A 14,055-nucleotide genomic window follows, 5' to 3' on the forward strand; every position below is an offset into this window, starting at 1 on the left:
GAATGTTAAATTCAAAAGCAAGAGAAAAATCGGATGAATTATACACATTGACGATGCATGAGGTGCCCCCAAAATATCCGTGGCTAATTCTGCGCATATAAAAAAGTGTCCAAAACTTTATGACAGCTTTTTTAAAAAATCCATTTTCAGTGTGTTCGTTTGCATTAAGTTCTCCCTCTGCATTAACTCTAAACCTGATTAGAGCTTTATTTACTAACAACAACAACAAAAAGAAACCTGCTAAAATCAGATAGGAGAGGGAGCAAAAGGATTCTGGCATTTGATCTCCACCATGAGAAATGTGTTGAGTACCTTCTTCAGTGTAAATGTGTACTGGGAGATCATCTGTGTCATTTCCAATATGAATTTATGTACTTACTCTTCCTTGCCATAAATGCAGTGTACTTCTTGAAGGCAAATGCCCTGTTGTACATCTTGTTCCCAGCTGAAATATTTCATTAAAAGGACTTGCAGTCCTTGAATTTCCCTGCATCTTAAATGTACTTGACCTATAAAAGTTCTTTCTAATTGAGATTCATCCCGAGTGGGACATTGTGTGTCTTGAGGTGTGTGTGGGTGAAACTGATTCCCATATTCTGCCTTTAAGCAAATCCAATTGGCAAAATGAGTATTGACTCACTGAAACCTGCAATCTAATAGTTGAACAAAGCAGGAGCGTCTACTGCTTCCCATAGCTATATGAAGCAGCAATCATTAGAAATTGACAAAGTCAAGGTAACAGCTTTTTTTCCCTCTGTAATTCACATAATCACTTAGACCAGGGCAGATATTGTTTCAGCAAGAGGATTTTGAAGACATTTAATATCTCCACAGGAGAAGAATGGGGCTGCTCATCATATGTCCTTTGCTCTTTGGAAAAACATGACCCGTTAGTAAATGGCTCTTTGGGTCTGACTGCCAGACACTTTGAATAATGCAGTGCTGTTGGACTCATAAGTTGGATCTCCTTGCCGTTGTTAACCATGACCCATGCTTTCCAAAAGCTAATATGATTTTCTAAATTTAAGAGATTGGAGTCAGGTTTGATACAGTGCCAGGGGTGGCTTCCGTCGCAATTAAGCAGTTTGGTAATGAAGTTAATTGAAATGGCTGAATAATAGACGCCCTTATAGAGCAGACGGGAAAATTGCCCTCCTATTTGGCAAAAGTACACTGTGACAGAAAAGTGATTGTCACACCCAATAAAGGCTGTTAAAACTGCTCAAGAGATTCATAGATTTGACTGAAGAAAAGAACATGAAATAGTTTCCATCCTCCTGTGTTTGCCTTTTGTCAGGAAGGGTGAAGAATTTGGAGCTTTTTAACTCAGTGTTGTCATAAGAAGTTGCTTTTCTAAGGAAAGGTATGAAGGTGTCCTTAACTGAAAATGTGTTTAGATTCTCCAAGAGTCCCTGAGAACACACACACTTTGCTGAGACCAATAACTGTCAGGCTTGGAGTTGCTTTGTGAGCCTCCAGTTAACTCTGGGACTTGAGCGATTCCCATTCGTTGTGATAAGGAGTTTAGAACACAAGGTGGCACAGTGGAACCTTGCTCTCCACAGAGGGAGACAGCGGTGAGTCAGGCTGATCCTGGCAGCTCACCGATAAATCAAGGAGCGGCCCAAGGATCCAGAGCTGTTAGCAGTCACAGCAGTGATGGTGGTGATCAAAAGAAAGGCCAGGTCGCCCTCCCCTTTGCCTCATCAGCTCTTCTTGCAGCCCTCAAGACACAAACTGACTTTCTGAGTTCCCAACAATCATGCATCCATTCCAAAGATACTTATTGAACTGGGACCAGATACCCTCAAGGGCTGGGGGACTAACTTCAGGATAACATGCAAAGCCCCTGAAACAGAGACAGTGAACAAGTAAATGGTAATAAACAATATAAACTGTCGCCAGGTCTATGAAAGCAAACTGAGCTGTGTGAATACAGTGGGACAAGAAGGATCTTTTCTTGTGTTGGCCAGGATTACTGAATGGCTTCTGTGAGGAAGTGATGTTTGAGGAGAGCCCTGAGTAATGGGAAAAAGCTGCCCCATGTAGATCTGCAGAAACAGTGTTCCAGACAGGGGGAACAGCCAGTGAAAGTGCCCAGAGGAATGAAAGGAATGAGGCCAGAAGTGGAGAGAGTGCCCTTCTGGCTGTGGTGCATGGTCAAGGGGAAGAGTGCTGGAATTTAAAGAGGCAAGCAGGCTCAGAGCAAGGAAGGCTTTGTGGGGCACAGAAAGAATGTGTGTGTTGTTGAAACTGTATTGGGAAGCCACAGGGATGTGTAGTTAGGAGTCCATGTAATCTGATTTATGCTATAGAAAGATGTCTCTGGCCTCTTTGTGGACAGTGCATTAAAGTGGATGAAGAATAAAACAGAGAGACCAGGTTTTTGGCTCTTGCAGTCACACAAGCAAGAAAAGGTGGTGGTAGTGGAGATGGACAGATATTTCAGAATACAGTTAGGAGATGGACATGATAAGAAAGATAAATAAGCCTCAAGAAGGGCCTCAAATTTTAGAGGTTTGAGGTCTTATAAGGTTGAAACTGGGGATACCCTCATAGATTCTCATACCTGGTCCTGTGTCCAACTTACATTGCTAAAAATAGGCATCCAGGATAAGAATCATCCCCAAGGTCAGTAATCCTGAAGAAAAAGATTCTGGCATGTTTTTTTTTTTTTTTTTTTTTTCTATAAACCTAGAACCATCTCAGTACCAATTACAGTGCTATTTGTGATAGGTTTCCCTTTTAGGCCGGTGACCTTAATTTAAAATAAGGACCCACACAGCATCCTGTTTTTCACCCCAGGCAAGGAATCCTTATCAGTTTTTTCTTTCAGGGAGCTGTTTTGGGCTATTGTTTCAAGATCTCCCCCCCGCCCCATACACTTTATGCAGCTAAAAGTCAAACTTAACTTGGAGGCACTGCCCTGCAGACAAGTTTTCTCTCCTATCCCTTGGAGAACCTTGATGAACTATTGGTAAGGAGAATGGGTGTAACAGGGCCAACCCTTAAGCATTTGCTCAATAAGTATTTCAGATTTGAAATATAGGTGGTAGGGAAGCCAGCTGGGTAGTCCTCCTTACAGGCAGGAGGTGTAACTAAGGTGAGATCTTATGCCCAAATACCCATATTAGAAAACATTTCCAATCCACATTGAGAGGTTTCCTGGAACCACTTGAAAAACTGGGTTAATTCCATTGTTTTAAGTAGATCTTGGTAGGAATATTCCCTAGAGAAGAACACCATGAGCAGCTAGTGGACTTTCTAAGTTGACTGTTTAGTTACTTTTCTTTTCCTACCTGGAGAGATGATGTCACAACCCACTCTTCTCACTCTCTCCATTTTTTCCCTGTTGTTTTCCCAACAACAACAAAAATCTATTATCAAGTAGTGTCAGAATGCATTTTCAAGCTAAAAAAGAAGAAACTTTTAGAAGTGTATCATAGGACTTGATGTCCAGCCAACCTATTAGTTACGTAGCTTAAAAGACTGGCTTCATTGCCTTCAAATCAGAGACCCATATTATTACATTTTAGCATGTATAGCTTTAGATGGCCAATGATTTCCATAATGTGACTTGGAGTAAAATATCACAGACATCTTAAGAATTTGTTTGACCGTACATGGACTCTCATGCTATTTGTAGAAAGGAAACTCTTTCTGGATTCACATTACAATTATGGGTCCAAGATACCTCTACCTATTGACCTATAGGTTAATATTCATATATTCCATGAAGCTATATGCCAAACTTGCTATGAATACATTTTGATGCACAAACAGTGTCATTCTAATCACTTCTTGATGGGCTACGATCCAAATAGATGAAGCACCTTTAAATGAGACTGTACAGTTCAGTGTTTAAAAGCATAAACTTGACATTAAACCAGGTCTTCAGGCCACTGCTCACCTAACTGTGTGACCTTGGCCATGTTATTTACCCATCAATGTGTCAATTTTCTCATCTGTAATCATAGGAATGCTATTAGAACTTGGACAGCAGTTATGAAGAATAAGTGTATGTCAGAGGCAAGTGTATGTCTCAGTTCTTGTTATTTTGGCATTTAGCCCTTGCTTTTGAAGACCCCCTTTTTGTTTATTTCTTAATAGGAAGCTGAGTCAGAGACCCTTCAAGGTGTTTTTCATGTTTTCAAAAGTCAACAGTAGGACTATCCATGTTACTTCAGTGACACTCTATCTGAAGTGACCATTTATCTTTTAAGAATAGCATGAGGACAATCCATCCATCTTACCCAGATTTTGGAGCAGCTCAGAGTATTATTGACTCTGGGTCTTTCCTCACCTGTGCCAGTTCAAGGCTTATGACTTTGAGGTGAAAGGCTCTGTAAACCATTAGCAATCACCAGCCTTGCAAGCCGTTTATTTCTCTTCAAGACATATTTATTAGGCTATATGTACTGTGTAATTGAAGCAGACTTCTTCATAGCTGTAAAGCTGTACAAGTGTATTCTTAATCTTCTTAACAAAATGCCACCTGACATAGCATTGGGAGCTCACTTAGTCCATACGTCGGAAGTCTAAGCATCTCTTTAAATTATGATGGCCGTACTATTTCATAATGACCATTATGAGGTCCCCAAAGGAAAGAATGTCTTCATCTTTTTAGAGACATTGAGTCTGATGCTCCTGTTCTTGGCAGCTGATATCATATTTGCATTAAAAAATTATGCTGCAGGGTTGATGATGATATTTGGCTAGAAGAAGGAGAAAAAATCAAACATATCTAAATTAGGACCATTTTTCATTTTGCTTTATGGATTCAGTTTTGTGATATATTGTGTTTATAAGGTCCTTCAGTGGAAATGTACTCTAGTTTTAAACTTGGCATTGAGTTTATGCTGGCACACTCACTTTGTTTGAAGGGAAGGTAACTTTTTAAAAAAAGGTCATCATTATTATTCAATCAGGAATCAGTTATTGCATGTTGCTTCCAACCTCTTAACCTCATGTTTAGATGCTTCAGTGGCCATTGTCCCCTCTGCTCCCTTCTTCTCATTGAATTTGCTTTTTTTTTTCTCTCATACTCCCAAGAGCAATGGAGCTCCCTCTTATCACAGCACTTAGTACTGACCACATTGCGTCATAACTGTTGTTTTGCATCTCTCTCTCTCTTTTTTAAAAAATTATTTATTTTTTTGGCTGTACCAAGTCTTAGTTGTGGCATGTGGGATCTAGTTCCCTGACCAGTGATTGAACCAAGGCCCTCTCTTAAAAGAGAAAGAGGTGGGACTTCCCTCGTGGTCCCTTGCCTCGGGAGCTCCAGGGAAGTCCCACCTGTTTCTCTTTTAAGACAGACTATAAACTCATCCAGGTCAGGGCCATGTCTGATTTACCTTTCATGCTTCGATAGGCATTTGGCAGAGCTCAGTAGATCTTGCATGGGTGAATAGGTACATGGACAATCTCGTCTCATGATTCAGGTCTTATCTTAAATACTCTTTAAGAAAGAGATGCTTGGCCACTGAGTATAAAGTAGCCAAGCTTGCCAGGCACTGCATGTTCCATTATCCTGCTTAATTTCCTTTAAAAAAAAAGTTAAGTAATTTATTTGTTTATTGGCTGCACTGGGTCTTCATTGCTGCACACCCGCTTTCTCTAGTTCTGGCTCTGCTGCAGTGTTCAGGGTTCTCACTGTGATAGTTTCTCCTTGGCACACCATGGGCTCCCAGCGCAGGCTCAGTAGTTGTGGCATATGGGCTTAGCTGCCCCAAGGCATGTGGAATCTTCCCAGACCAGGTATCAAACCTGTGTTCCCTGCATTGGCAGGAAGATTCTTATTCACTGACCACAAGGGAAGCCCTATCCTGCTTCATTTTCTTCACCGAATTATCACTCTGAAATTATTTGTGAATTTTTTTTTTTTCTATTTCCCCACAGAATGGGAACACTGCAAAAACAGGTGTAATTCAATGCTCTATCTCATGCCAGCTCTTGGCACATAGCAGGCCCTTAGCCCAGTTTGCTTAAATGAGTAAGTGCATTTTCCTGATTTCCTTCCTGCCTTTAGCGAAAAAAGTTAGGGCAAACTGTACTTATCTTTTTCAGTTTTCTGGACTGTCCTTATTAGCATTTCACTGGTAAGGTGAGGGCAAATTAAATTTGTTTTGTGGTTTATATTTTATGTATTGAACAAAACAAACGAAATACTAATTGGTAGAGAATGGTGCAGGTGGCTTTTTTCCAGAAAGGTTACTGGCCATTAATGTTAATTGTTCAGAGCCATTGGTTTGCAGTCTAATAATCATCAATTCTGCATTACCAGGAACATCACAAATTTTCTCACTCTCTTTGTCCTGTACCTCTTCCCATCTGTATCTTACTGATCTCTTGGTATTTGGATCCATCAGCATACTACTCTATCCTCCAGTAAAATCATTACCTACTAGTTTCATAATTTTTTCATGCAGCAGCATTTTTTGCTGATAAATACTAGTGTTCTGGTGTGTTCTTTAATGCAGTATCTCTCCTCAAAATTTTCTTAGCTGTGACCTTTAGATCTTCCCAAGAAAGAAGGAGAGGAAAAGCAGTGAAACCTTCCCCTTTCTGCTTGATTCTTCTCATTGTCCCCTCTATTTGCAGATGAAGTATTTTGCATACCCTGTTCTTAGAGACACAAACTCAGCAGAAATGAACTTCATTCTAGGAATTGCTTCTAACACCACAGTCATGTGCTTGAACAAGATAATTTAACCTGCAGATCATATACCCCAACAGAAGGTGCTTCTCAGGCTCCTTGGTCAAGGTTTCAGGGACTCCTTGAATTTGTATGCAAAACTGTGTGCTTCTCTGCAGCTTTGCTTCAGAAAGGCTCTAACAGCTTTGTATCCCATTTTCAATCAAGGCCATGTCCCATAATTTAGCAGTACAGACACTTGAGTAGAAATGGCATCATTGAATCAAGAGAGAGCTAAGACAAACTCCAGTTATTTTTTAATCTAGCAGTGCACTAAAGCCAGTAGGTATATCCCACTGTCCAAGTGCATTCAGTGTGGCTACAATAGTCAATAAAAATTAACTGTTTATAATTCTAGTTGTAGTATATGTAAATTCTTGAAAAATACCAAAAATAAGAATATGAATCACCTATTCATCCTAGCAGTCTGGAAGGATGTTTTAATACATCTTTCTGTAGTCTTTGGGTATATGATGTATGTGTGTGATATAACATTTTTAAAAAATGAATTTATATTGTCTGGCAGGTTTTAATCTGCTTTTCATGTCTTGTGTCGTTACCATTTTCCCATGTTGCTCAATAGTCTTCACTTTTACAGTCCATTCATTTTTAATGAATTCATAATTTTCCACCTTGTTGATATAACAATAATGCTTGCTCATTCTTCAGTTCTTGGAAGTTCAAATTGTTTCATTTCTGCCTTCTTTAAATAACACTGTGTGGAACATCTTTTCTATGTATATCTGTGTGAGAGACTCTCTTCGTATTCCCTTAATACAAATCCTAATGATAAGTTTACTGAGTTAAAGTCAGTTGTAATCTTTGAATCCTGCATTTAGCATTATGCATTGGTAAGTTTTAGAATAAGAAAGAAAACTTGTAGGGTCTGAAATGAAAATGTGCTCAAAAGTAGTCTTAATCTCTTTGAAGTCTATCTAAGATTAGCCTCTGATCAAGTTCTTAGTCTTCTCCTTTCTGTGGCTTTTCTGTGAGCTACCTCTCTCTTTCTGAATAAAAATAAGTTCCTTGCTCCTTACACATGGCATTACCCTATTCAGCAGTACAGTTGTAACTGCATCATTTTGCTCTGCACACTTCTAAGGAATCCCTTGTGTTTGATGATGTAAATTAGTGACATAGTATATGTCAGAATACTGAGGCAGAAACCAAATGTTTCCATTAAAATTCTCAAATCTAGAGACTAAGTGAAAAGGGGAATGACTATCACAATGAAAAAAAAGGAAATTGATGACTCAGGGCATTTTTCTTATTTGAAGATCCACTTTGCTTTTGACAATGACTTTAGCATTCCCCTCTTCCAGACCCTTTGTGCAATTTTTCTTGGTTCTTTCAGAGAGTAAAGTTGGTAGACATTCTCACTTCATTTCAACCTAGAGGAAATTAGGTCCAGGGAAATCCAATCTCTTTCCCAGCATCTCAGGTTTTGTTAATCTTGGTGACAAAATGGGAAAGAGATTAACTTCTGTTTGGCTTGCCTGATACCCAGCTGAGCTATCCAGTGTCTTTCCTATTTCCATCTAGTCAGTAGGACAAACACAAGTCTTAATCTCAACAGGATGTTTAAAGGAACTCAATGTGTATATTCATTTTGGGAAAAAGTAAGCAACTCTTGGAGAAGAAGTCAGTAGAAGTCAGTAGTGGCTCTAGAAATTTAAAAATGCAATAAAATGTTCTGAAATTTGCTGCATTTATCTTACTTAAAGAGCTAGTATAGACCTTATTGTGGTATCTGTTGGTATGTATATGTTTGTAAGTAAATAAAGCTTTTATTGTTGTGGAAGATTCTAAAATAGGTAATAAAGCCATCCATGATATCATTGGCCCAAGAACACATGGTTTCAGTGTATAAATTTCTGTGCTTTATTCCCAAATGCTTTGCATTCTGTTATATTTTTACCTTTTTCATATAAACTTTTGTGTACAACCATTTTAAAATTCCACCAAGAATAATACTTGCCATTTAGGTATATGAGAACATGTTCAGTAGCATAGTTTATGGCCTTGATAGCTAAAGGAAAGAGATTCTTCCTCCTCCTCATGTTAATTGGTCAGGTATCAGTCACTAGCAGATCATTTGCCATTTGTTTTCTCCAAAGGGACACCTTGTTCATTGGAAACTTTAGAAATTCAGGCCCCCAGGTTTTCTCACTTCTGTAGATCACACCCAGACTTACACTTTGAAAGTACACTTCCCCGTGAAATTTTCTGGGATCCCTTTGAAGTAGCATTTCCTAGTTCCAGGCTCTAAGAGCAGATGGTGCTGTCCGTGGATTCTTTCTTCTGCCTCTTCTCAAAACCCCCCGTCCTTTCCCTGAAGGGAGCAAATGAGCCCATTAAGACAGGTGCTCTTCCTGCCCATATGCCTCCTATGTAGTATGTAACATGATTTCTACAAGAAGGGCTTTCTGCTTCCCCTGGGAACACAAAGTTTACCTTTGTCCTAAGGAAAACCACTGACATGCTGTTAGTATTGGATGGTTCTGCTTTCTGTGGCCTATCCAAAGTCGGATGCCCTGCAGTCACCTCCAGCTAAACCAGAGCCACTTAGCAGGATTTCTCAGTCTTGGAGAATTCTGCCAAAAAGGGATCTCTTTTAGTGCTTTTCATTAGGTCTTCCCAGCTATTTTCGGCCTATCTGAATAGCTTTAGTTGAAATAAATTATAAATTGTCATCAGGAGCTTGGTTCCAACATTCATATTCATTAGATTTTAAGATTTAATGATGATGTGGACCTAAAACAAATCTTTGATTTCTTCTTTTTTTAGCAGTCAAATGGAGTCTCTTGATTTTTGACTTTTTAAACACTGTTTTGTGGGCACATTTGGCTCCTGTCAATGGTGTGGCTTTTTAAAAAAGAAGAGTTTTGGCAACTAGCCAGCACAGAAGAGCAAATCCCTCTTCAAATTAAAGAACTTTATTTGTAAAACAACTTGTTGGGTCACTTGAGCCTAGGATTTTTTAGAAGGGTCCATGAACTGCTTCTCCAGAGCAAACAGGCTAACTGGTTACCACAGTATGCTTTAGACTGGTTGATTTTGTGCAGTTAATGGAAGGGGCACTAATTAATTAATGTTTAGTTTATTGCCTCAACAAGATGTGAATATGGTGTTGTGGAAAGAATTCTAGATTAAGGCTGAAGCCTGCTTAAAATAGTCCATCCACTCCCTGTCCCTTATATCCCCACTGGAAATACTTCACTTACCAATATTTGTGTGTGACAGTCAAGAGCACGGATGTGTCTGCATCTGTTTAATACCCATCTCTTGTGCCTTCCCTTCAGCTTCATGCTGTTCTCATTCAGCGCTATAGTTTGGAGACGACCATCCATGCTGTCACTAATAGAGGTAGCTTGTACCTTTTAACCTCTGCTTCATAGGTTGGCTGTCCCTGAGTTTATCTAGAACTTCCAGTTGTTTCCAGATTCTTTCTGTACTAGTCACGCTGCAGTGAGCAGCATGTACCTGCAAAACTTTGAATGTGGGTGAGAATATTTCACTATGATAGAGGATCCAAAGTATCCTTTATTTTATATATGAAAATCTTAAGAGATTGAGGATTTGAGATGGTCAGAGTTTTAGAACTGATAAGCAGAGTGTAAATTGAAGTCATTTTCCCTGACTCCTCTTGACTAGTTGGAGATTCTTTACAAAATTTTGTAGAGGGTTGTTGGAATCCTGGGTGATGACAAGTCTAGCAAAAGCTCACTCCAGTGAAGTATTGTTTATTCCAATGCACTAAGAAGATCAGTCTGAATTAGAGAAAAATCTATATTTAAAGATGTAATATTAGACCATTTTAATGTGTACACAGTGACCCAAAACTAATATCACTTGATAAAATTCCTTAAGGGACTCTCATTAATGAACAAATCAAAGTGGCACCTAATAATTATTTTTAAGAAAAAATGACACATCTAAATCGCTCAAGACAGTTATTCTCATCCATAGGCAAAATATTTCCCCTAGCATGTTAAAATGCAATATATATGTTGCATTGCGCAAATTTGCCAGAATTGAGAGAGTGATAATCCTTGTCCTACTGTGGCATAGTTTCCTTAAAAGAGTCCTCAGACCTGCGTCAGAATCTCCTGGGATGTGTTTTCATTCTGCAAATTCTGGGCCCCTGATGGTGGGTCCTGGGATTCTGCTTTGATAAGAAGTTGCCAGGTCCTCCTGGCATGCACTCTGAAGTCCCGGAACCACTGTGCTAGACCATGGTGACCTCCTTTCGGTGAGATGATGAGCCATCCCAGAAGAGTGTCCCCACTGCCTACGGGGACGAGCAGCCCCTGTCGTGCCCTCCTGCAGGGCCCCATTAGCAGTGCTTCTCTGGACGGCTTCCTCCTACTCACCCACTTCCGCCGCCTCCTGTCACTTGCGTTGAACTTAGCGCACCTCATGGTTTGACAAGTCACTTCCAAGTAGAGGTGAAATCATCACTACCTAGGGAGTGTGTTCTAAAAAAGGTTGACATTTCCGGTGCAGAGTCATCAGATCCCAATACATCAGGACCTGTATTGTGCCTAACACAGGTGGAATCTGCATTTTGCAATTTAACCTTGGCTCAAACCAAAAATTAAAAAAAAAAACAAAAAGAGAGATTGGACAGCTTGCAGAAATGATTACTTTTTGAACACCGATAAATGCTGTGCTTTTCCGTTCAAGCCCTCCTTGGCCACACTCCTCTTGGTGACAGGTTTCCCATAAGTCTGCCCCAATGCCTAATGCCTGCTGAGTTTCCCAGAAGTGAGAGCAGTGGTCCCTCTCAGCTGTCCCTGTCCCGGTAAAGACAGGGGGATTTTGGAAGAGCCTGCTAGGATCCGTGAGCACCTTTTCTCCTCTGCCTTTCTCTTTCTACATTATTATCTTTTTCTCTCAGCACCATGAAATCTCTCTTTTTACTTCCTAACCATCTGCTTTCGAGGGGCTGGTCCTAGTAAACTGAATAGGAGTTTACTTGCATGGGTGACGTGCGGAGAGGTGTGCCACAATCCAGAGGGCTTCCTAGACTGGCTTGGGTTTGTGTTCTGTGTGTGTTGGCAAAAGAGTATCTGTCTTTGTTTTGGTATTCAGCTCATCCAAATAAAGAAGGCATTTCCTCTCCTAAAAAGCAGAGGGGGAAAAAAAGACTAAGAAAAAAAATTTCTTTTTTAATTTTAACCATGGACTCCTCTGAAACTACATATACACCCCCTTCCTCTGTCCTGATTGGTCCTCATCGACTGACAAGTGGATCGTGTGGAAAGGAAATATCTTGGACTTAATTGTAAGTTAAGTCTCTCTTAATCCAGAAGAGCATTTGAGATTCTGTCCAAGTGTTCAATTTCCCAGGCCGCTGAGGTCTGTGAATTTCTTTTCCCAGCCTCCAGGCTGCTGCAGTACAAGTCAGCATAGCTAATGCAGATAGATCTCCTGCCTCTCGCTCTCCTCCTCCCTCTGCTTTGATTCGATATGAACAGCCTGGTAACTCCGATGCTGGGGAGAAATCTGACATAACTCTGCAGATGGCTAGGTTGCCATGAAACACCTGGGGATTGTTCTTTAAGGAAAAGGTAACATTTATATGCTAATAATTTCTCTCCCCCCACCCCCAACCCCTTCCCTCCTTGTTGCATTTTTTCCAGGACTGCCAGTTCCCAAGAAGAGCCCAAAGTCGGTAAGGACTTGTCAGTTACTTGGTACTGGTTTTTTGGGGGTGGAGGGTGGGAGGCTGGTGGTGGGAGGAGACGCTATCTAGCTGGACTTCACTAAATGTGTTTTAGAGTGGGTGGAGGAGACAAGAACCAAGGCTCATTTTATTAAGTTCTGGAGCTCCGTTTGGTATAGAAGGTATTATCCGGTTTGTCTTTAACTGTCCAGTGATTTGTAGGCAGGCTGCAGGAGCCTGGATAAAGAATGCACATTTGTGATCTTCTCTGTATAAATGCTTCACAACTCTCATTCCAATGCATGAGTCTCTTAGATGTTTTAACTTGATACAAATGCTATTGTTTCTTTTGGGAGGAGGGAAGAAAACCCTTTACCTGCTTCCTGAATAGCATTGCTCTCAACTGGTGTTTCCAGCCATTCACATGGGTGGATTCCCTCCCTAAGCTTTCTTATGCACTGGATAATAAATTATTTAAAAATTGTAAAGCCTGTAGGTTTACGGAGGAATAACTCTGTCCTGTGTATATGCCCATGCTCACATGGAAAATGCCCCAGCACTGAGAATAAGACATTTTCCTTTCTGTGGAAATATCCTTTGTTGTTTTGCCGGCTTTAGCAGCATTATGCTGCAGGTATAGGATTCTTTAAAAAAAAAAAAAAAATCAATGTTATGCTGTCCTTTCTAATCTGGTTTCCCTGAAGATGCATTACCTAGTTGACATGTTAGCTAATAGCTTAGAGGCTCTAGTGTTTTGCTTGGTGGTGGTGAGCTTCTGCTCCCAGGGCACTGACAACAAATTAAAATGCTACTTAAAAACTCAAAATCTGGAACTCCGGTGCCTGTGCAATTGATCTAGGTGAAAGAACTTTTCCCAAATCTTTAACACTAAAATACTGAGAGAGGGGTGTGCTTCCTTATGGCTTAGAATATTAGGGGGCTGGGGAGGGAAAATTGACAACCTTCTGCCATCCAGGAGCGGAGAACCCTTAAAAACTTTGCAGCTTATGTGCTGCAGCTGAATTTTTCCACCTGTCTCCAAGCCTGGCAGCAAGAGGCAGAAGTTTATTCAGGAGATGAGAGAGGGAGCTTCCTGCATTCATAAGCCCTACTCCTAAGTTCTCCAAAGAGAAAAACCTGCAATAATTGATGTGATTCTAGTGGCATGATACCATGGTGATGGGAACATGTGACTTCGGGGCTGCCTCCGTTGTCATTTTGTGTTAATGTCCAGGCTGAGAAGGGCTGGTAGGTGTCCGTATTAGAACTACGGAGATTCCAAAGCTTGTGTGTGTGTGTGTGCACACGCGCGTGTGTGTGTATATGCATGCATATGTGTCTCCCCATCCCTGGGTCGTAGTCAGAAACCTTTTCGGCCTTCAGAAAAAAATAGAAACACAACTGAGAGACGTGTCACACGAGCTTGAGTTATCAGGAGTCATCCTTTTTTCTCCCCTGCCCCCTAGCATGCTACGAGATGCATAGGCTTACTTTATGCACTCCACATGACATGGAGTCTTGACACGGAGCATACTGGGGGAGAGAGCAGTTTGGCACAGCCAGGATGACATCAGTAGCAAGGGGTTCTGTGTTGCTTTGCATTCCATTTAAACTTGCTGTGCAAAAGGATCTTTGTAGATTCATTTGCATCTTTTCTCCCCCAACACATTGTGGAATCTCCTGCTGAACTCGA

The 14,055-nt window shown here is 40.6% G+C and overlaps 1 protein-coding gene across 13 annotated transcripts in view; it reads left to right on the forward strand.

Annotated features, from left to right (window-relative positions):
* The window catches only part of MAGI1 (membrane associated guanylate kinase, WW and PDZ domain containing 1), a 635,987-nt gene that overhangs the window by 578,280 nt on the left and 43,652 nt on the right, over nucleotides 1-14,055 (forward strand). For all 13 annotated transcript variants that reach the window (XM_070455725.1, XM_070455726.1, XM_070455727.1 and 10 more), the window contains one exon: nucleotides 12,340-12,371. In XM_070455725.1, the coding sequence (XP_070311826.1) occupies nucleotides 12,340-12,371 (32 nt within the window). The remainder of the gene's footprint in view (nucleotides 1-12,339; nucleotides 12,372-14,055) is intronic.

Source organism: Odocoileus virginianus, chromosome 26 (genome assembly GCF_023699985.2).
Source record: "Odocoileus virginianus isolate 20LAN1187 ecotype Illinois chromosome 26, Ovbor_1.2, whole genome shotgun sequence".
Taxonomy (NCBI): Eukaryota; Metazoa; Chordata; class Mammalia; order Artiodactyla; family Cervidae; genus Odocoileus; species Odocoileus virginianus.